The 24,073-nt window shown below is 40.6% G+C and overlaps 1 protein-coding gene across 1 annotated transcript; it reads left to right on the top strand.

Moving 5' to 3' along the window:
• Window position 1: 1 nt before the first annotated feature.
• TLR6 (toll like receptor 6) lies at window positions 2-23,523 on the top strand. The gene is given in 3 exon segments (XM_070372263.1): window positions 2-134; window positions 21,056-22,073; window positions 22,075-23,523. Coding segments are annotated over 2 exon segments (2,388 nt in total). The 5' UTR covers window positions 2-134; window positions 21,056-21,123; the 3' UTR covers window positions 23,513-23,523.
• The last annotated feature ends 550 nt before the right edge of the window (window positions 23,524-24,073 follow it).

Genomic DNA, 24,073 nt, shown 5'->3' with positions numbered 1-24,073 from the left:
GGCCCCATCCCGGCCCGGAGCGCGGCGGAGGTCCGGGCACCCCCTCACCCAGGCTGCTGGGTTCGAGGAGGGGGTCCCGGCCGCACTTCCGACCAACCACGGAAACTTGGTTTTTCCGAACTTCGTGCCGCCTGGTGAGCTGGAGGGGCGCCCACCCCCGCCCGGGGCGGATCTTGGGGCTCTCCTGTTGCCTTTGCTTCCTTTAAAAGCGCCCAGGAAACTGCGCAGTTAAACCAGGAAGGGGTTGCTCAAGTTCAAGTAAGAGTTTTCGATCCCACTCCTCCGCCACCGCCCCCCACCCCCTACCATGGTGCTTTAAATAGCTTTCCCTTACCCTGTTTTTAAGAGTGTCATCTGATTTAAAACCAGTCAACCGAATAAAAACACTTTCTAGAAGGCCAGTTTGGAAACGTGGATCAAAATTCAAATGTGTTAGCATTGGCCCAGGAATTCCACGTTTGCCAATGTGTACTAAATAAACAGTCAAATGTGCACACATGTATGTCCAAGGATGTTGACTGTGATTGTTTATGCCAGAGAAAACAACCCGGAAATAAACTGTCCTCCCAACAAAAGATTGGTAAAGTAATTTTTAGTAACTTGAAACGACCAGGTATGCTGTGGTCGTTAGAAATTACAACTCTAAGTCCAGTTTGTTGATATGGAAGGAAGGCGGACCATAGCCGAATATTAAGAGAGGGCAGGGGAAACTTAGAACAGCGCATGTACAGTATAAACCTATTCTTGTGAATATATAGTATATTTTTATATAAAAAGGAGATTTTAATTTTGAAAGCAGTAATTTTTTTCTGAGTTCTTCAGTGGTGTTAGCAGACTGTATTCCAGGTGTGTTTTGGTGTACCACAGACACCGTGACTGTGACTTATGTGTGCCTTGGGTCAAAGAACCCACCTGCTGATGCAGGAGACATTAGAGATACCGGTTGGATCCTTGGGTCCGGAAAATGCCCTGGAGGAGGGCATGGCAACCGGACCCACTCCAGTATTCTTGCCTGGAAAGTTCCATGGACAGAGGAGCCTGGCAGGCTGTAGTCCACAGGGTCGCAAAGAGTCGGACGTAACTGAAGCGACTTAGCACAGGGCACAGCAAGTTCCTTTGCCAAACCTGCCCCTCTCTACCCTGCTGAAAGGCAACAGCCCAATCACGCATTCCACTCCCCACCCGTTTTTTTAATTTAAATTTTTATTTTTATTTTATACTGGAGTATAGTCAGTTAACAATCTCATGTTAGTTTCAGGTGTATAGCAAAGGGATTCAATTATACACATTCATGTATCTATTCTTTTTCAAATTCTTTCCCATTCAGGTTATTACAGAATACTGAGCACAGTTCCCTGTGCTATACAATAATTCCTGGTTGGTTATCTATTTTATATAGATCAATCCCAAACTCCTAATCTATCCCCCTCCTCCCCGCCGCCCACAACAATAAGTTTGTTCTCAAAGTCTGTGAATCTTTCTGTTTTGTAAAAAAAAGTTCATTTGTACAATTTTTAAAAGATGTTACATATAAGCACCACTGTATTTGTCTTTCTTTGTCTGACTTCACTTAGTATGATGATGTCTAGGTCCATCTACGTTGCTGCAAATAGCATTATTTCATTCTTTTTAATGGCTGAGTAATATTCCATTGTATATGTACCACATTTTCTTTATCCAGTAATCTGTAGACATTTAGGTTGCTTCCATGTCTTGACTATTGTAAACAAGGTTGCAATGAACATTGGGGTGCATGTAGCCTTTCAAACCAGATAGCCTTTTTTCTCCAGATACATGTCCAGGAATAGGATTGTTGGATCTATGATAGTTCTAGTTTTAGTTTTTAAGTTTTACTTTTAGTTTTTTAAGGAACGTCCCTATAGTTCTCCATAGTGACTGTACCAATTTACATTCCTACCAACAGTGTAGGAGGGTTCCCTTTTCTCCACACCTCCTCCAGCATTTATTCTTTGTAGATTTTTTGATGATGGCTATTGGGAGAAGGCAATGGCAACCAACTCTAGTACTCTTGCCTGGAAAATCCCATGGACGGAGGGGCCTGGTAGGCGGCAGTCCATGGGGTCGCTAGGAGTAGGATAGGACTGAGCGACTTCACTTTCACTTTTCACTTTCATGCATTGGAGAAGGAAATGGCAACCCACTCCAGTGTTCTTGCCTGGAGAATCCCAGGGACGGTGAGCCTGGTGGGCTGCCGTCTATGGGGTTGCACAGAGTCGGACACGACTGAAGTGACTTAGCGGCAGCAGCATACTGACTGATGTGAGATGACATCTAGTTATAGTATTGATTTGCATTTCTCTAATAATTAGCAATGTTGAATGTCTTTTCATGTATCTCTTGGTCAGCTATATGTCTTCTTTGGGAAAATGTCTGTTTAGGTCTTCTTATTTATTTATTTTAATTGAGCCTCATTCAGTTCAGTTCAGTTCAGTCGCTCAGTCTTGTCTGACTCTTTGCAACCCCATGAATCGCAGCACGCCAGGCCTCCCTGTCCATCGCCAACTCCCGGAGTTCATTCAAACTCACGTCCATCGAGTCAGTGATGCCATCCAGCCATCTCATCCTCTGTCGTCCCCTTCTCCTCCTGCCCCCAATCCCTCCCAGCATCAGTCTTTTCCAATGAGTCAACTCTTCACAGCATGTGGCCAAAGTACTGGAGCTTCAGCTTCAGCATCAGTCCTTCCAATGAACACCCAGGACTGATCTCTTTTAGGATGGACTGGTTGGATCTCCTTGCAGTCCAAGGGACTCTCAAGAGTCTTCTCCAACACCACAGTTCAAAAGCATCAATTCTTCGTCGCTCAGGTTTTTTCACAGTGAGCCTCATTAATTGTTTGTAAATTTTAGAGACTAATCCCTTGTTGGTTGCAAATATTTTCTCCCATTCTGTATGTTGTCATTTCATTTTGTTTATGGTTTCCTTTGCTGTGTAAACACTTTTGAGTTTAATTAGGTCCCATTTGTTAATTTTTGTTTTTATTTCCATCACTCTAGGAGACAGCTTGAAAAAGATACTGCCTCTATTTATGTAAAGAGTGTTCTGCTTATGTTTTCTTCTAAGAATTTTATAGTATCTGGTCTTACATATAGGTTTTTAATCCATTTTGAGTTTATTTTTGTGTATGGTGTTAAAGAATGTTCTAATTTCCTATTCCTTACATATAGCTGTTCAGTTTTTCCAGCACCGTTTATTGAAGAGATTGGTTTTTTCCATTGTATAGTTTTGCCTCCTTTGTCATAGATTCATTGACCATAGGTGTGTCCGTTTATTTATGGGCTTTCTATTCTGTCCCATTGACTTCTATTTCTGTTTTTGTGCCAGTATCATACCATTTTGATTACTGTGGCTTTGTGTATAGTCTGAAGTCAGGATGCCTGATTCCTCCAGCAATCAAGTAAGAAAACTTTTCATATCCCTCTAACTGTGTTAAATGCTGCTGGTAGTTACGATGAAAGTTGAGACTTGACCTTTGGGATTGGCAGTGTGGTCATTGGTGACCTTCACAAGGGTTGTTTCTCTGGAGCTGAAGGGAAGGCTACTTGCATTGAGTGGGTTTGAGAGAATGGGAGGAGAATAATTAGAGACAGTGAGTGAAACAACTCTTTCAAGGATTTCTGGTGTAAAGAAGAGCAGAGTCTGGCATTTAGATCTCAGGGTCTCCGATCCTCACTGGGTTGGAGTAGAATCACCTGAAGAATTTTCAAAATAGTACTGATGGCCAACTACATCCCAGACTGTTTAAGTCAGGATCTCTGGACATATGTGAGAGCTCCTGTTTCCTCACATTCTGACCAACATTGGGGGTATTATGTTTGTTGTTGTTCAGTCGCTCAGTTGTGTCCGACTCTTTGTGACCTCATGGACTGCAGCACACCGGGGTTCCCTGTCCTTTATTTTCTCTTGGAGTTTGCTCAAACTCATGTCCATTGAGTCGGGGATGCCATCCAACCATCTCGTCTTCTGTCATCCCCTTCTCCTCCTGCCCTCAGTCTTTCTCAGCATCAGGGTCTCTTCCAATGAGTCCGCTCTTTGCATCAGGTGGCCAAAATATTGAAACTTCAGCTTCAGCATCAGTCCTTCCAATGAAAACTCAGAATTGATTTCCTTTAGGATTGACTGGTTTGATCTCCTTGCTGTCCAAAGGGACTCTCAAGACTCTTCTCCAGCACCACACAGTTCGAAGGGGATATCATAGATACTTTAATTTTTTCCCTCAAAGGGGTGTAAATGGTGTCTCTCAGTTGTCTGAAGGTTATCCATTTGTTTATATCCTTTGCAATTCCACCACCCCTGATTGGGTTTGTTAGTCATTTTAATATGGATTTATGGGAACTTTTTATGTATTTCTAAAAGTAACCTTTTGTGTTGCATGTTTCTCTTGGAATGTGGCTTTAAAAAAAATTCAGCAGATTTTGGTTTTAATATTAATATTTGAATTATCAGTTTTATTTCTAGTGGTTTGTATATTTTATGATATTGATCATTTTCATATAATTTATTTCCAAGCTGTTGGTAGGTGATATTTATATATTGATTTTAGAGAAAGTTTTTTTTAAAGAGCAAAAATCACTAAAGTAGTGCTTTGCTTCTGTATGTGGACAGTATATTTGCTGGCTTTAGACTATTTTACTTATCCTGCTATAATGCTATTTTGTTTTTTAAAAATAAAAGTAATGTATGTACATAGCAAAGACACTAAAACAGGACGGAAGAGTATAAAAGAATGAGTAAAAATATCTCCCTCCCTTGGTTCTTCTGCTCAAAGGTAACAGCTTTTTAAATATCCCCTCAGAAAAAAAGCAAATGGCAACCCACTTTGGTACTCTTGCCTGGACAATCCCATGGACGGAGGAGCCTGGTGGGCTACAGTCCATGGAGTCTCGAGGAGTCGGACCCGTCTGAGCGACTTCACTTTCACTTTTCACTTTCATGCATTGGAGAAGGAAATGGCAACCCACTCCAGTGTTCTTGCCTGGAGAATCCCAGGGACGAGGGAGCCTGGTGGGCTGCCGTCTATGGGGTTGCGCAGAGTCGGACACGACTGAAGCGACTTAGCAGCAGCAGCAATAAAAAAAGATTTTTATGCAGATGTTAGCATAACTATGTTGACCCTTGTGTTAGATGCCTGTGGCTGCCATAAAATATTCCCACAAATTGGTGCTTTAAAACAAGAGAAATTGATTCTTTCACACTTTGGGATGCTTGAAATCCAAAATCAAGGTGCTGACAGGGCTGCTAGCTTCTGGTGGTTCCGGACATTCCTTGGCTATGGCTGCAGACTTCTAATCTCTGCCTCTGTTTTCACCTGGTCTGTTCCTTTTCTGTGTGTGTGTGTGTGTGTGTGTGTGTGTGTGTATGTGTGTGTGTGTGTGTCTCCTTTGTGTATGTCTTGCTCCTGGCAAAAAGATAACCTATGCAGGTGTCTGAGGGACCAGATTTTATGTAAATGCTGTCACACTCTCCTATCCTTTTCTTTGCTTTTCTTCATTTAACAGTATATCCTGAAGTCTTTCCACCTCAGCATAAAAAATGTAAGACTTGCATAGAATTCCAAAACTCTTTACTATAATGACTTGTCTTCTTGGACAATCACTATTTCAGCCACTTTTTATTATTGTCTTGCCTAAAACTCATAAGTGTTAGTCGCTCAGTCGTGTTCAACTCTTCATGACCCCATGGACCATGGCCACCAGGCTTCTCAGTCCGTGGGGTTCTTAGGCAAGAATACTGGAGTGGGTTGCCATTCCCTCTTCCAGGGGATCTTCCCAACCCAGGCATCGAACTCAGTTCTCCCGCATTGCAGGCTGATTCTTTAATGGCTGAGCCACCAGGAAAGTCTGAAAAACTCATAAGCACTCCCATCTTATGAATGAACAAATGGAGTCTTTGGGGTTAAGTCATTTGCCCAGGGCCACACAGCTAGGGCACAGCCTTGGGAGGACTTCTGCCCAGCATTGTCTGTTTGTTCCACTTCCATCTTCCATATCACCTGAATTTTGTGGGTTTTGTCATCTCCTTAAAGACATTTCTCAGAATCATAATAGCCTCACAAGGATAGTCTCCTTGTTCCCGGAAACCGGTGTTATTATGCAATGCCCTAAGGATCATTTGTGACCAAACCTTACAAACATTTTGTCACCATGTGATGCGGCCACATCAGCAGTGATGTGTGTGTGCGTATTTCTTAAAGGCCCATGTTCTTTGAAATTCCCTCAAACCCATCGCTGGTTCCTTTCTCCTCTGTTTCACAAAGCTGGTTTCCAAGGGTCAGAGACCCACTCCTCTCTAGCCATCTCTTCTGCTCATTTAGCAGAGATCCAGCCACTCCTTGCTGATCCTCCCCCGGCCTGCAAAGCCTTCCCGTTATGTTTGATGAGTAAGAATGAATCTCGAGAAGCTGGCCTTTCCTTTCCCGCTGAAAACAGAAGTGATTCTTACCCTGATGTCCAACTTTGTTGTGGATCAGACAGTAGGGTCTTAACTTATTTTTTTAATGATGGGAAATAATGCCAAAGACTGGGATTAATTATAGAATAACTATTTAACTCATGTGTTCAGTTCCTTACAGAACCTCATTTAAGGGAGCGTCTTGGAAATAAGGTATCCTGGATGCCTGAACTAGACATCCTCTTTTTGTATCATCAACCTTTTTTTATATTGCTCTAAATTATTCTAAATGGCCTTTAGAAAATTAATTTTTAATTAGTCTTGCAGGATCTCACTATTACTTATTTTTCTGGAATTAAAAATGAAAACATCTAGCCATACCAAATGTTGGTCAGAACATAGAGAAACAGAATGCAATTTCCCCCAGATGTGCTAACTGTTAAACTTTCTTAAAAGCTGATTTTTAAAAAAACAGTTCTGGAAACTAAGCTTATTTTATTTTAGTCTCCCAGGTCGCTAAAATAATGTTCCAAAATTGCTTAATCATGGTAGTTGCAATTATTTTGAAAATATTAAATATGATGATAAAACAGGCTAAGTTGAATAGCTTTCTACTGTGGTGACAATTTAACACTCAGGTTGCAAACTCTTACAGATAAATATTCTCTTAGAAAAACATTTTTCTTCACATTGACATTGTTATCAGATGGGTGATGATATAAATTTAAAATTTTGATTACTCTTTAAGTCTGTAGCTCAGAAAAACCTACTGATCCATGTGCTTTGCTCAGGACCTTGGAAGGGAAATTCGTGTGCAGGAGTAATTACAGTAAAGTCCGACAGATGGCGCAAAACAGTTTCTACGATACTGCTTTATTTAGACTAAGGACTTGCGTTTTGTCAAGCTCTTTTTCCGTACCTTTAGAAGTTATTTTCTCTCCTTCTGAGAAAGAAATCTTGGTAAGTAAGAAGGCTTTTGTGGCTTTTACAAATTATGGCATAATTACTTCAAATAAACAAGAAAATGCTAGCGGTTGCATAGGAAATAGGTCAAGTTTTTGCAAAATGCTTTTAAGGTGATTTTTTTTTTTTTTTATGTTGCAAACGTTCTTTCTGTTATACAAGAAAGACGAAGATATGGCTATCTTGAAAGATACAGAAATAACTAGCACTTGTCATATTTAAGGGAAAAAAAGCTAACTGATGTTATTGCTTTCTTCCGTTTTTGTCTACTACATTCTGTCTTTTCACGTTTTCCTAGTTCCATGACACCTATCCTATCGCATGTGATATGTTTTTATACTAGACATGAGTGTTTGATTCTCGCTGTAACACGGTCTGGAATCATTTATTTGTGTCTGTCACTTATTTATACGCATTTGAAAGCAGGGATCGAACTTGTGCTATTCGTATTTGTACGCCCCAGCATTGACGGTCTGGGGCAGGGCTGGCGCGTACTTCACTCAGAATAAACAGTTATTAAATGAAGGAAGTGGCAGTGACCGGCCCAGAACTTGCCTTATTCAACTTTCTCACCCAAACTTTGACAAATAAAACAATATTTCTCTTGCATATTTGTTGATTTGATTATGGAATCTCAAGTTTTTCTGGTCTTTCATTTTTCATAGTTTTGATTTTCATAGATCTTATCTACTTTTTTTTCTTGATACAGAGCGTCTTGCATCTGTCTCCCCCCATCTTTCATTTGATGCATTAAAGAAAAAAAAATTTTTTTTAACCTTTTGTCTCTTTCACTTCCTTAAAAAAAAAAAGCTGTGAGCTCTCTAATCTGTTCTTTCGTCTCACTTTTTTCCCCCTTCTTTTTTAGAGAAACTCTTGGCTTAAATGTAAACACTAGGAACCACATGAGGGTATAAATGATCTGGGAGGAATCTTTGTGTTTTGGAGGCAGGGTAATATAAGGGAAGCCGATCAACTTTCCCACATATTGGCTGTGTTTCAGTTCCCTGAACACAGACACCATCCAGAGACCTTTGAGTGGGTTCTCATTCAGAGATGTCAATTATCTATCACGAGGAAGAAATTCTCCCTCCCTCTCTCTCTTTTCCCACACAAATAATACAAGTGTGTTTCTTTAATATTAGCTATATTTTCAGACAAGTTTTTCAAGTTATAAAAGATGTTCAAAATTAGAAATTTTGGAAATATACAAAAGTTACAAGAAAAAATTAAATTCATCTATGATTTAAGAGATCTAGAGATAATCACTATTAGCATTTTATTTCTTTCCGTTCTTTTTCCCCCCAGGCGTTGTGTATATGTTAGATTTTAATCATATTTAACAAAACTAGAGTCCTACTATGCACAGAATTTTGTATTCTTTTATTCATTTAACATTATTTTGTAGACTTTCCCCCACAAAGTGCAGTATTTATGGCTGCATATATTGTTCCATAGTATGGGTGTACATAACTGATTAAACAATTTTCTATACTTTTAGTCATTATGATTTTTTTTTCAGTTTTTCATCCTGATGAGCATCCTCATAGTAGTACTTTTATGTGTATTTCTTTAGAAGAAATTTTGAGAAGTAGAATTGCTAAAATAAAGGTAAGCATATTTTTAAGGAATTTATCTATGTGACCAAGTTGCTTCTCAGAAAAGTTGTACTAATTTTTCATTCCTGCCAGAATTAAATGAGAGTTCTCATTTTAGTCCCACCTGCCAACCTTGGGTATTATATTTTTGAATTTCCCCAATTTGGTAGGTGAAAATAATCATGCCTTTTAAAAAAATATTTAAGAAAAAAATCCCATTTGATTCACTGTATCTTTTCATACTTAAATATCATAAATTATAGGCATGCAAATGTTTCATCTCTAAATGCTTCATTCTGTCTCTCTAAAAGAAGTACATTTTCCTAATGTATCCATATAACATTATAAAAGTTAGCATTTATGTCTTAACAGACTCTAATGCCTGGTGCCTCTTAAAATCCTGTCTCCACTTGTTACTCAGGTAACTTTTACAGCAGATCTGTCTAAAATAAGATTCAGTCTAATATCACAAGTTTCATTTAGATGTTATATATTTTTTTATTTAATATGATTTTTAATTTTTGTGAAATTGGACATTGGTCATATTATTCACTGTTGATTTTGAAGAGGTAAATTTTCTGAGCGAATAATGTGCTGTCCTTAATTTTAAACGTCCAAAATTTGAAAGATACAGGGAACGACTAAAAGGAAAATAAACCCCTCTTAAAATTTTACCATGCAGAAATCACCACTGTTAATATCTTGAGATGTATCTTATATTTTTCCATATATATGTGTACATATTAACTGCTATACATTTTATAAGTAAACTACTTTTGTCATATATATATAGTGAGCAGTTTTCCATGGAGCTGGATTTTCATTATTTTTAAAGGCCACACAGTAGTATTTAATTGTATGGAGATACCATAATTTATTTGACAATCTGCTTGCTACTTTTGGACAGATTTTTAAAAAATAATTTATTTTGTACTGGCCCCTGTATTGTTCTCTTTTACTGGTTCCAACAGGTTTTACTTGTCTTGGATTTTCCACAGTGACAATCATATAATTAAAAATAATGATAATTTTATTTCCTCCATTCCAATATTCCTGCTTGATTACAATGGCTAGAACTTATAGAACAGTGTTAAACAATAGTGGGGATCCTTGAGGGACTTCTCTGGTGGCCCAGTGACTGAGATTTCAGCCTCTTCCTTCAGCGACTGAAGAGTTCACGTGCCACAACTAAAGATCCTGCATGCAGCAACCAAGACCCGGTGCAGACAGAGAAGTGAATAAACAGTTTTAAGAAGTAGTGGGCATCCTTGACATTGAGCTTCATGGAAATGCTTTGGGAGTAGGATATTGGTTTAAGTCAGATACATCGACCTTCATGGAAATGCTTTGGGAGTAGGATATTGGTTTAAGTCAGGTACTTGATATAGTCTTTATCAAGTTTAAGAAGTATCTTTTGCATGTATACTTTAATTAACATGTTTTTAGTCAAAGATGAATGCTGAATTTTATCAAGTGAATTTTTAATGTCTATGGAGATGCTCATCTTTTTTTCCTTTAATCCATTGCTGTGTTATTGTCATGGATTTGCTAACAATAAGTCATGTTACAAACCCAAAACATCTGAATTAATCATTGTGTGTTATTTCTTCAGCACAGAGCAAGATTAAATAGGGTTTCTCATATCTGATCTTTTCCCTGCTACCAAATAGTTGGAGTGTATCTTTTTTATTTGTATTTTATAATAATTACTCTTAATTTTATAATATACATACTTAAACTTATATATTTTTCTAACAGAATATTGAGTTACTTGGTATATATAGCTGCTTCTTAGTCAGGCAAGGATTGTAACATGCTTTTGGTCCACTTTCTCCCTCTCCCTCCGCCATCCACTAACCCCTTGTTAACACTGGCAATTTAAATTTCAGATTGTTAGTGAAATGTCCTTCAATCTGTATTAGGACTTAGCAATACACTTTGTACTTTCTTTTCAAAGTGCTCCTTTTTGATTCCCAATTTATTCGAGTCAGTTTCTTTTTTCAGAGCATGGAGTCTATCCTTTAGTAATATGGTGGGTCTGTTTTCCACAATTTTTTAGCATTTCTTTCGTATATTTAATCTCTTTGGCTTCTTGGACTGTATTTTGGGAAAATGCCTCTCCTTGGTCTTCTCTCTCACTCCTTCTTACATTAGCAGTGCTACTCTGCAGTTCAACTCATCCGGTAAGTCTTCCATTTCAGTTATTAAGTTTTTAATGTTCATGATTCCTACTCCATTCTTTTTTAGAGTTTTCTCTCTCTGAGGATACCTGTCTGTTACAGATGCCTGTTTTTCTCTTTTATCTCTGTCTCCTTGGGTGTTAATGTCTCTCATAGTTTGTGTTTGGTTCCTTTCTGTCACAGTGTTTACTTGTGGAAGTGTCATGCTTCTTGTTTGTGCAACCCAAATTGTGAGTGATAGTTAGATAATAGTCCCTCAGTCCGACTCTTTGTGACCCCACTCTTTGTGACCCCATGGACTGTAGCCTTCCAGGCTCCTCTGACCATGGGATTCTCCAGGCAAGGAAAGGTAGCCATTCTTTTCTCCAGGGGATCTTCCTGACTCAGGGGTTGAACCTGGGTCTCCTGCATCGCAGGCGGATTCTTTACCATCTGAGCCACCAGGGATGCTTATGTGTAACTGCTTGTTGATCTGTTTTCACAGCCTGCTTGTTGGAGGGGTGGACCAAGCTAGTCTGTATTAATTTTATTTTGCTGCTGTAAGAAATTACCACAAGTTTAGTAGCTTAAAAAGCACACTTTATCATTTTACAGTTCTGTAGGCTAGCAGTCCAACGTTGGTCTTGTTGGGTTTAAGTTAAGGTGTTGGCAAGTCTGCATTGCTTCTGGAGGCTCTGGGGGAGAATCCACTTACTTGCCTTTTGAGCTTCTAGAGGCTGCCTGCATACTTTGGCTCGTGGCCCCCTTCCTCAAGGAAGGTCATGTCCTTCTCATATCACACCACTCTGACCTCTTCTGCCTCCGTCTTCCACTTCTAAAGATACTTGTGATTGCATTGGGCCCACTCGTGTAAATTTTAAGATCTACTGATTAGCAACCTTAATGCTACCTGCAGCTTTAAATCCCCCTTTCCATGTAACAGCATATTTACAAATCCTGGTATTAGGAAGTAGACATCTCTGGAAGGCTGGTATTGTCTGTCATAGTTCGATCTGCTTGTGGATTTCAGAGACTTCTCTTGGTTTCAGTTCCCCTAAACACTTCCCTTTCTGATTTTATATCTGTGTGTATTTCATCGTTTTGGGGATTTAGGGCAAGAGATGGTGGCTAGAGCAAGTGCCCATCACCCTGTTGACTCTCACCATTTTTAACGTTTATAGTTGAAAATGTGGTTTTCTTGATCCAGAGAATATTTAGAACATTTTAAAAAGTGACTTAAAAGTTTATTTTGTAGACAGAACTATGACTGTACTGATGGGCAGTTGGGAAATGCTGTGTTGAAGGAGCAGGGAGGGACTTTTCACTGCTGTGTGCCAGTTTGTAATGAAATTTCCCCAACCAAGAAGAGTTTTTACTCTTCCAAAGTATGACTTATTGAAACTACTCATCTCTTAACTATTTTGCAATGTCCAGTATACCCTCCAGTAATGAACAGTAGGTCTTTCTGTTAATAAAACTGAACGACAAGTGGTCAAAATCTGTTCTCAGTTATACTAGCTACACAGGATCCTACTTAAGAAATGTGGTTGCCTGCTCTGGTCCCCTGGGGCCTCCTAGATGCTTTTTGTGTGGAGATCAGACCCTAAATGGGATTGAGGAAGCTTTGCAGTTCTAGCCCTTTGTCCTGGTAGCAAATATTGAGTCCATGGGGTCATACATCTGCCTCTTCTCAACCAGGTCATCTTTTCTCATTCACTCTGCATCGTTGTCATGAGAGGCAGTGTCTGTCATCCACTGTAGTAGGGTGAGACTTTCTGGGCTCTGGGAAGACTGTTCTCTTTTATATGCACCCACTTTATTCTGACTTGCCTTCTGATTCCTTCAATATACTTTTTAATATTTCTCTATCATCTCCTGTTTTATCAGCATGTCAACTGTAGGAATTTGATGATCCCAGATTATCAAGTGCCAAATCCTGCCTCTCTGAATTTGGTGCTTCTGGTCTAATGTGAGTTGGAAAAACCCATACCTATTTGTATGGGAATTATATCTGAAAATAAGATCCTATAACTAAAAACATGTTCCTGTGAATGGAAACAGCAGAGTGTGTGTGTTATATCAGCTGCCCCTTGTGGGTCTGTGAAGGCACTGCTAACCTCTGCCTGTAGGTGGTTCCAGGCAGCTGTGGTGTGGGCATTCTAGTGTAGCTGTAGGACTGCTCTGTGGCCATCACAACTGCCACCACTGCTCTCAGGATGCTGCTGTGGGAGATAGGTGGCTGTGGGGCCTGGTCTGTCCTGGCCAACTCTTGTTCCCTGTGGGTGCCCAGAGGTGTTTTTCTATGCAGATCAGAGCTGGAGTGGCACAGACTCATGAGTGTGTCTGAATTGCTAGGATTGGCTTCTTGCTTGACCTTTGGCCTAACTTTAGTTACCCCTCTGTCTCAGTCACAGTCAGGGGGTCTGTGGGCTGGTGTGTCTGCCTCCGCCCCTCAGCTAGTCATCAATGCCAGGTTGGCCTGTATTAACTGTATCTTCTCAAATGGCTCCACACAGCATAGCATTATCTCTGCCAGGCCAGCTACAGCTGGTTTTGGTGAAGTCCAGTTCATGGAGTTAGTGTAAGTAGTTCTTTCTTGTAACATAAATGTGGCCTCATTCTTATCTTCATCTGTTGTTGTTCAGTCACTAAGTCATGTCTGACTCTTGGGGATGTCATAGACTTCAGTATACCAGGCTCTTCTGTCCTCCACTATCTCTTGGAATTTGTTCAAATTCACATCCCTTGAGTTGGTGATGCTATCTAACCATCTCATCCTTTGTCACCCCCTTCTCTTCTTGCCTTCAATCTTTCCCAGCATGAGGGTCTTTTCCAGTGAGTCAGCTCTTTGCATCAGGTGGTCAAAGTATTGGAGCTTCAGCTTCAGCATAAATTGTTCCAATGACTATTCAGGGTTGATTTCCTTTATGATTGACTGGTTTGATCTCCTTAAAGTCCAAGGGACTTTCAAGAGTCTTCTCCACCACCACAATTAGAAAGCATCAATTCTTCAGCGCTCAGTCTTCTTTATGGTCCAACTCTGATTTCTCACATTTTCATCTACCCTTATAAAAGGATTCACCCCCAGTCATATGCCATAGACATTTAGGGGTCAAGCTGCTGGTGGATGGGCCTTCCAATCAGGCCTCAGGGACTTGTCAACCACCTTCCTCCCCATCCTTTTCATTTCATATTGCTTTAGCCAAATTGAGTTGAGCATCTGAAGATCTAGCCCACTGTTGGCATGGATCTGTAACACTCACCTGGAGGACCTCTCAGGCTCATCTCAAAATTCAGATGCACAGACTCCAATAGGCCACACTTGCGTGCGTGCTGCATCGATTCAGTCATGTCCAACTCGTTGTGACCTTATGGACTGTAACCCTTCAGGCTTCTCTGTCCATGGGATTTTCTAGGCAAGAATACTGGAATGGGTTGCCATTTCCTTCTCCAGGGCATCTACCACACCCAGGGATGCAACCTGTATCTCTTACATCTCCTGCATTGGCAGGTGGGTTCTTAACCAGTAGTGCCTCCTGGGAAGCCCAGGCCACACTTGGTCCCACTTTACTAAGAAAGATACAGGAGAGGAAACAGAGCTCAGGTTTCCTACGTGGTATTTATAGTTCATACACAGTTTTTTCAGCCTGGATGCTATTTATTGTTCAGTGGTCATATTTTTTAAATTACTTGCATTGGCCTTGCTGGGTCTTTGTTGTGCCACATCAGTTGTGCTTTGTGGGATGTTAGTTCCATGACCAGGGATTGAACCTGTGCCCCCTGCATTGGGAGTATAGGGTTTTATACACTGGACCACCAGGGGAGTCCCTTAAATAGTCATCTTTACCAGAAGTGCTTTTTTCTGAGAACCCAGCTGACATTCCCCATGTTTCAGGTTTTCAGAAAAAAGACCAGATTAGTCCATGAATAAGGAGAGAAATGGATTTGTTAACCCTTCACCCATGGGGGGTGGTATCTCTGGTTACAGCAGATGGCTGAAGCGGTACCAAATTGAATACTGATGTAGACTCAAGAATATCTGTAGTTTCTGAAAAAAAAAAAAAAAAGAATGTCTGTAGTTTCTGGCAGTAGCTCCTTGTTTACCCTTTTGAATAATTTTAGATGGTTAAACTGACCAGTAAAACATTTTGAGGGGATAAGAGGACTGTCCTTTGAAAGAGAAATAAAGTATTCTGAGTCCAGTGAAAAGAGACCATGGTCATGTAGTTAACTTTTAAGACAATTGATTTAAAGTCTTTGTCAAGCAAATCAGTGCGTATGCTTCTTCGGGGACAGTTTCTATTGACTTCTCTTCTTCTCTCTCTTTTTTTTTTAAATTACTGGACTTTATTTTTTAGAGCAGTTTTTGATTTATAGAAAATCTGAGTAAATAGGTTAGAGAATTCCCAAATATCCCTTTTTTCACTCGACACAATTTTCCCTATTATAACATTTTTCATTAGTGGTCTATTTATTATAATTGATGAACTGATATTGATATATTATTAACATCTATAACCTAGATAGCATATTAAAAAGCAGAGACATTACTTTGTCAACAAAGGTCCGTCTAGTCAAGGCTATGGTTTTTCTGGTGGTCATGTTTGGATGTGAGAGTTGGACTGTGAAGAAAGCTGAGCGCCGAAGAATCGATGCTTTTGAACTGTGGTGTTGGAGAAGACTCTTGAGAGTCCCTTGGACTGCAAGGAGATCCAACCAGTCCATCCCAAAGGAGATCAGTCCTGGTTGTTCATTGGAAGGACTGATGCTAAAGCTGAAACTCCAATACTCTGGCCACCTCATGTGAAGAGTTGACTCATTGGAAAAGACTCTGATGCTGGGAGGGATTGGGGGCAGGAGGAGAAGGGGACGACAGAGGATGAGATGGCTGGATGGCATGACTGACTTGATGGACGTGAGTCTGAGTGAACTCCGGGAGTTGGTGCTGGACAGGGAGGCCTGGCGTGCTGCGATTCATGGGGACGCAAAGAGTCGGACATGATTGAGCGACTGAACTGAACTGATACTTTACATTTGAGCATTACTTTACTAACGTGAGATGAGTGCAATTGTGCGGTAGTTTGAGCATTCTTTGGCATTGCCTTTCTTTGGGATTGGAATGAAAACTGACCTTTTCCAGTCCTGTGGCCACTGCTGAGTTTTCCAAATTTGCTGGCATATTGAGTGCAGCATTTTCATAGCATCATCTTTCAGGATTTGAAAGAGCTCAACTGGAATTCCATCACCTCCACTTTGTCCGTAGTGATGCTTTTTAAGGCCCATTTGACTTCACATTCCAGGATGTCTGGCTCTAGGTGAATGATCACACCATCGTGATTATCTTGGTCATGAAGATCTTTTTGTACAGTTCTTCTGTGTATTCTTGTCACCTCTTCTTAATATCTTCTGCTTCTGTTAGGTCCATACCATTTCTGTCCTTTATTGAGCCCATCTTTGTGTGAAATGTTCCCTTGGTATCTCTAATTTTCCTGAAGAGATCTCTAGTCCTTCCCATTATGTTGTTTTCCTCTATTTCTTTGCATTGATCCCTGAGGAAGGCTTTCTTATCTCTCTCCTTGCTATCCTTTGGAACTCTGCATTCAAACTGGAATATTTTTCTTCTTCTCCTTTGCTTTTCGCTTCTCTTCTTTTCACAGCTATTTGTAAGGCCTCCTCAGACAGCCATTTTGCTTTTTTGCATTTCTTTTCCATGGGGATTGTCTTGATCCCTGTCTCCTGTACAATGTCACAAACCTCCATCCATAGTTCATCAGGCACTCTGTCTATCAGATCTAGTCCCGTAAATCTATTTCTCACTTCCACTGTATAATCATAAGGGATTTGATTTAGGTCATACCTGAATGGTCTAGTGGTTTTCCCAACGCTGGGCTGGAAGAAGCACAAGCTGGAATCAAGATTTCCAGGAGAAATATCAATAACCTCAAATATGCAGATGACACCACCCTTATGGCAGAAAGTGAAGAGGAACTAAAAAGCCTCTTGATGAACGTGAAAGAGGAGAGTGAAAAAGTTGGCTTAAAGCTGAACATTCAGAAAACTAAGATCATGGCATCCGGTCCCATCACTTCATGAGAAGTAGATGGGGAAACAGTGGAAACAGTGTCAGACTATTTTTTGGGCTCCAAAATCACTGCAGATGGTGACTGCAGCCATGAAATTAAAAGACGCTTACTCCTTGGAAGGAAAGTTATGACCAACCTAGATAGCATATTAAAAAGCAGAGACATTACTTTGCCAACAAAGGTCTGTCTAGTCAAGGCTATGGTTTTTCTGGTGGTCATGTATGGGTGTGAGAGTTGGACTGTGAAGAAAGCTGAGCACTTAAGAATTGATGCTTTTGAACTGTGGTGTTGGAGAAGACTCTTGAGAGTCCCTTGGACTGCAAGGAGATCCAACCAGTCCATCCCAAAGGAGATCAGTTCTGGGTGTTCACTGGAAGGACTGATGCTGAAGCTGAAACTCCAGTACTTTGGCCACCTCATGCGAAGAGTTGACTCATTGGAAAAGAACCTGATGCTGGGGGGGATTGGGGACAGGAGAAGAAGGGGACGACAGTGGATGAGATGGCCGGATGGCATCACCAACTCGACGCATGTGAGTTTGGGTAAACTCCGGGAGTTGGTGATGGACAGGGAGGCCTGGTGTGCTGTGATTCATGGGGTCACAAAGAGTCGGACACAACTGAGTGACTGAACTGAACTGAACTGATACTTTAGGATTCATTCTTTGTGTTGCATTGTCCTATGGGTTTTGACAAATGCATAAGATCATATATCCACCATTATAATATCACATGGACGTAGTTTCAGTGCCCTAAAAATCCTATGTGCTCTGCCTATTCATCGCTCCCTCTAACTCTTGTCAACCACTGATCCTTAATGCCTCTTTTGTTTTGCCTTTTCCAGAACATCAGAGAGTTGGAATGATACAGTTGGTAGCCTTTTCTGATTGACTTCTTCACTTAGCAATCTGAATTTTGGTTCCTCCATGGCTCAACAGGTTATTTCTCTTTGCTGCTGAATAACAATCCATTGGATGGATGTACCACAGCTTGTTTACTGTTTTTACTTGTTGAAGGACATCTTGTTGCTTTCAGTTTGGGGGCAGTTATGAATAAAGCTGTCAACATCCATCTGCAGGATTTTGTGTGGACATAGATTTTTCAGTTCATTTGGGTTAATACCAAGGAGTGTGATTGCTGGATCATATGGTGAGGCCCTGTTTAGCTTTAAGTAAAAAAACTGTCAGACTGTCTCCCAAAGTATCTGTGCCTTTTAAAATTTCAACAGTTAATGAAAGTCCCTGTTGCTCCATATCCGCACCAACATTTAGTGCTGTTTCAGGATTGTTTGGCCATTCTAATAGGTATGTAGTAGTTCCTCATTGGAGAAGGCAATGGCACCCACTCCAGTACTCTTGCCTGGAAAATCCCATGGGCGGAGGAGCCTGGTAGGCTGCAGTCCATGGGGTCTCTAAGAGTCGGACATGACTGAGTGACTTCCTTTCACTTTTCACTTTCGTGCATTGGAGAAGGAAATGGCAACCCACTCCAGTGTTCTTGCCTGGAGAATCCCAGGGATGGGGGAGCCTGGTGGGCTGCGGTCTATGGGGTTGCACAGAGTCGGACACTACTGAAGCGACTTAGCAGCAGCAGCAGCGGCAGTTCCTCATTGCTGTTTTAATTTTCAGTTCCCTGATGATATATGGTGTTGAGTATCTTTTCATGTCCTTATTTGCCATATGTATATCTTCTCAGGTGAAATGTCTTTTGCCCATTTTTAAATTGCATTGTTTATATTTTGTTGAGTTTTTCTTCATTTATTTTGGATACAAGTTCTTTATCAGATGTGTGTTTTACAAATATTTTCTCCCGGTCTATGGCTTGTCTTTTCACGTTCTTAATAGTGTCCTTTGCAAAGCAGAAAAATTTAATTTTAATGAAGTCCAATTTAACATTTTTTTCTTTCATGGATTGTGCTTTTGATGTTGTGTCTAAAAGTCATTGCCAAATTCATGGTCACCTAGATTTTACCCTATATTATCTGATAGAAATTTTATAGTTTTGTATTTTACACTTAGCTCTATCATCTATCTTGAGCTAGAGCATCATTTTTTTTTCTTTTTTGCATGTAGAATGTCTAGTGGTTCCATTACTGTTTGCTAAAGAGACTTTTATCAGTACCACACTGTCTTGATATCTATAGCTTTATGTAAGACTTGAAGTTGGGTAGTGTCAGTTCTCTAAGTTTGTTCTTTTAATTTTTTTCCCTGTGAATGGACAGTGCTTTCTTTTTTGTCCACATGCCTCAAGCTTGTTTTCTTCAACCAGACAGTTTGAATATTATAATGTGGTAACTCTGGAAATACTAGAATGTGGTAAGTCAGATTTTCCTCTTTCCCAGGGTTTGTTGTTGCTGCTTGCTGCGGGGTGTATTTGTTTGTTTAATAATTTTTTTCCTTGGAGTATAGTTGCTTTACAGTGTTGTATTGGTTTCTGCTGTACAGCAAAGTGAATCAGCTGTATGTATTTATATGCCCCCTCTTTTTTGGAGTTTTTTTTTTACATTTTTATTTATTTATTTTTGGCTCTGCTGGATCTTATTGCTGCACATGGGCTCTCTAGTTGTGGCATCTTATTGTGGAAGTTTCTCTTGTTGAGGAGCACAGGCTCTAGGGTGCACTGGCTTAGTGGCACTTGGGCTCAGTAGTTGTGGCACACCGGCTTAGTTGCCTCGAGGCATGTGGGACCTTCCCAGACCAAGGATCCAACTCCTGTCCCCTGCATTAGCAGGTGGATTCTTAACCACTGGATCACCAGGGAAGAACCATGTTTAGTGATGTTTCTAAATTATTTTTGTAAAGACTGTTTTCCTTCTTGTGTGTGGCCATTGATTTCTCTGTTGCATTGGCTTAGTGGTCAGCTAGTGATTTGGCAGGGAGAAGGCAATGGCACCCCACTCCAGTACTCTTGCCTGGAAAATCCCACGGACGGAGGAGCCTGGTGGGCTGCAGTCCATGGGGTTGTGAAGAGTTGGACACGACTGAGCGACTTCCCTTTCACTTTTCACTTTCGTGCATTGGAGAAGGAAATGGCAACCCACTCCAGTGTTCTTGCCTGGAGAATCCCAGGGACGGGGGTGGGCCTGGTGGGCTTCTGTCTCTGGGGTCGCACAGAGTCGGACACGACTGAAGCGACTTAGCAGCAGCAGCAGCAGTGATTTGGCAGAGGTTTTCTTAAACATCTGGGGAAACAGAACAAAACAAAAACACCTAATCTTTGCATATTGGCTCTGTGTTGAAACACTTCTTCAGGGCTTGTCAGGCTGTTTATGACTCTGACTTAGCCTTTACTTCTTTCCCCTTGCACAGAGCCTAAAAGTCAACCAGAGGTGGAAGTTTAGGATTTTTTCAGGTCTTCTCTGAGTGTGCGTCCAGACCTGGGCATGAATGTGGCCTTCTCGATTGCTTGGTACATGGAGCTGTCCAAAGCCTTTTTTACTCCCCTGTATCTTCTTTCCTAGCTTCTTTCTTTCTGGTTTTGGTATATGTGCTGCCTGCCCCATCCCTTATCCCTGGCTCTAGGTGGCTGTGGGTAGTGTACATGCCTTTAAGGGTTTCCAAACACTGTCCAGGAGGCTGCTTCAGCCCTGAGAAAGTTCTGAGTTGGAGTAAACAAAGACAGGCTCCTGAGTGGAACATACAACCACAGTTCTTTGATAACAAGGTCTTCATTGCCTTTCCTGGCACCAGCAACTTGCATAACTGGAAAAAAATGGCACATTAAATTATGGGATCAGAAATGATCCTGATAGTAAGTGAAGAACTCATTGAGATTTCATGTTTAGTAAGCTGAGGATTGAGAGTAATCAGCCAATGTTTATGTATCTTAACATATATTATATTTCTAGAATTGGATGCACATCAGGATGTTCTGAAGAATAGCAGCAACCCTCCGGGAGATAGTCACTTCAATGCCATGATCAAAGACAAAGAATCTCCCATCAGAAGCTGTCATTTTGTTTACATTGTGGCCTTAGTATTTGGAACCATAATCCAGTTCTCTGATGAAAGTGAATTTGTGGTAGACATGTCAAAAACAAGCCTTATTCATGTTCCCAAAGACCTGCCACCAAAAACCAAAGTCTTAGACTTGTCTCAGAACAACATATCTGAGCTTCACCTGTCTGATATCAGCTTTCTCTCAGGGCTGAGAGTTCTGAGACTTTCCCATAATAGAATCCAGGGCCTTGATATTAGTATTTTCAAGTTCAACCATGATTTGGAATATTTGGATTTATCTCATAATCAGTTGCAGAAGATATCCTGCCATCCAATCACCACAACTCTCAAGCATTTAGACCTCTCATTCAATGACTTCGATGCCCTGCCCATCTGTAAGGAATTTGGCAACTTGACCCAACTGAATTTCTTAGGATTAAGTGCTACAAAGTTACAACAATTAGATTTACTACCCATTGCTCACTTGCACCTAAGTTGTATCCTTCTGGATTTGGAAGACTATATGAAAGAAGATAAGAAAGAAAGTCTTCAAATTCTGAATACAAAGAAACTTCACCTTGTTTTTCACCCAAATAGCTTTTTCTCTGTCCAAGTGAACATATCAGCGAATAGTTTAGGGTGCTTACAACTGACTAATATTAAATTGAATGATTACAATTGTCAAGTTTTACTTAAATTTTTATCAGGACTCACTGGAGGACCAACCTTACTAAATTTTACCCTCAACCACATGGAAACAACTTGGAAATGTTTGGTTAAAGTTTTTCAGTTCCTTTGGCCCAAACCTGTAGAATATCTCAATATTTACAATTTAACAATAGTTGAAAGCATTGATGAAGAAGTTTTTACTTATTATAAAACGACATTGAAGGCACTGAAAATAGAACATATTACAAACAAAGTTTTTTTTTTCACAGACAGCATTATACACAGTGTTTTCTGAGATGAACATTCTGATGTTAACCATATCAGACACACGCTTTATACACATGCTTTGTCCTCAGGAACCAAGCACATTTAAGTTTTTGAACTTTACCCAGAATAGTTTCACAGATAGTGTCTTTCAAAATTGTGACACTTTAGCTAGATTGGAGACACTTATCTTACAAAAGAATGAATTAAAAGACCTTTTCAAAACAAGTCTCATGACTAAGGATATGCTTTCTTTGGAAACACTGGATGTTAGCTGGAATTCTTTGGAATATGACAGAAGTAATGGAAATTGCTCTTGGGTTGGGAGTATAGTGGTGTTAAATTTGTCTTCAAATGCACTCACTGACTCTGTTTTCAGATGTTTACCTCCTCGGATCAAGGTTCTTGATCTTCACAATAACAGAATAAGGAGCATCCCTAAAGATGTCACTGGTCTAGAAACTTTGCAAGAACTCAACCTTGCTTCCAATTCTTTAGCCCACCTTCCTGGATGTGGTATCTTTAGCAGCCTTTCCATACTGATCATTGACTATAATTCAGTTTCCAATCCATCAGCTGATTTCTTCCAGAGCTGCCAGAAGATTAGGTCCCTCAAAGCGGGGAACAATCCATTCCAATGTTCCTGTGAGCTAAGAGACTTTATCCAAAGTGTAGGCCAAGTATCCAGTGACGTGGTAGAGGGCTGGCCTGAGTCTTATAAGTGTGACTATCCGGAAAGCTACAAGGGAACCCCTCTAAAGGACTTCCAGGTATCTGAGCTATCCTGCAACACAGCTCTGCTGATCGTCACCATTGTGGTCCCTGGGCTGGTGCTGGCTGTTGCTGTGACTGTCCTTTGTATCTACCTGGATCTGCCCTGGTACCTCAGGATGGTGTGTCAGTGGACCCAGACCCGGCGCAGGGCCAGGAATGTACCCTTGGAAGAACTCCAAAGAACTCTCCAGTTCCATGCTTTTATTTCATACAGTGAACATGACTCTGCCTGGGTGAAGAATGAATTAATACCAAACCTAGAAAAAGAAGATATAAGAATTTGTCTCCATGAGAGAAACTTTGTTGCCGGCAAGAGCATTGTGGAAAATATCATCAACTGCATTGAGAAAAGTTACAAATCCATCTTCGTTTTGTCTCCCAACTTTGTCCAGAGCGAGTGGTGCCATTATGAACTCTACTTTGCCCACCACAATCTCTTCCATGAAGGATCTAATAACTTAATCCTGATCTTGCTGGAACCCATTCCACAGAACACCATTCCTGATAGATATCACAAGCTAAGAGCTCTCATGGCACAGAGAACTTATTTGGAATGGCCCAAGGAGAAGAGCAAGCATGGACTCTTTTGGGCTAATATTAGAGCTGCTTTTAATATTAAATTAAGACTAGTCACTGAAAATGATGATGTGAAAGGTTAAAAAAAATAAAACATCTGAAATCCAATTTAAGAAACCATCATTCACTTGGATTCTGATGGATACTGGTTTCAAGTTATTTCTGGATGCTGCCTCTATTATTTCCATGAATGCAGGGAAGACTACTGAAAACCATGTTTCAGCTGAACTGGAAACCAGGCTGGGGACCAAGCTAGTGCTCAGACTTGCTGATTACAGGTAACTCAGTCTCTCTGGTTTAACCATTCTGTTTCAAATTGAAACAGTCTCTGTCGAATGAATGCTCAGTCATTCAAGGACCTTTCCTCTCTCTCTCCTTTCCCGAGTGGATGTTGTGTGAGCAGGAGGCTATGAAACTTGCTGGCCACAAGGAAAAAGTCAGCCTCAGAACTGTATGCAGTGGTGCTTGGAGAGTACTGTGGATCTTCATCAGCCTTGGGGTCGGCTCTGTCATCCTGCTCTACTTTGGGAGAAAATAGACCAGATACAGAAATTAAAGACCCTTTTTTCTTCACATCTGAGTAATATTTTACAAAATGTTTGACCTTGCTATACAAATACAGAATTAATCAATGGCAACCTATG

Source organism: Bos mutus, chromosome 6 (assembly GCF_027580195.1).
Source record: "Bos mutus isolate GX-2022 chromosome 6, NWIPB_WYAK_1.1, whole genome shotgun sequence".
NCBI classification, from domain to species: Eukaryota; Metazoa; Chordata; class Mammalia; order Artiodactyla; family Bovidae; genus Bos; species Bos mutus.
The sequence above is the reverse complement of the archived record's forward strand: the minus strand, read 5'-3'. Positions and strand labels throughout refer to the sequence as shown.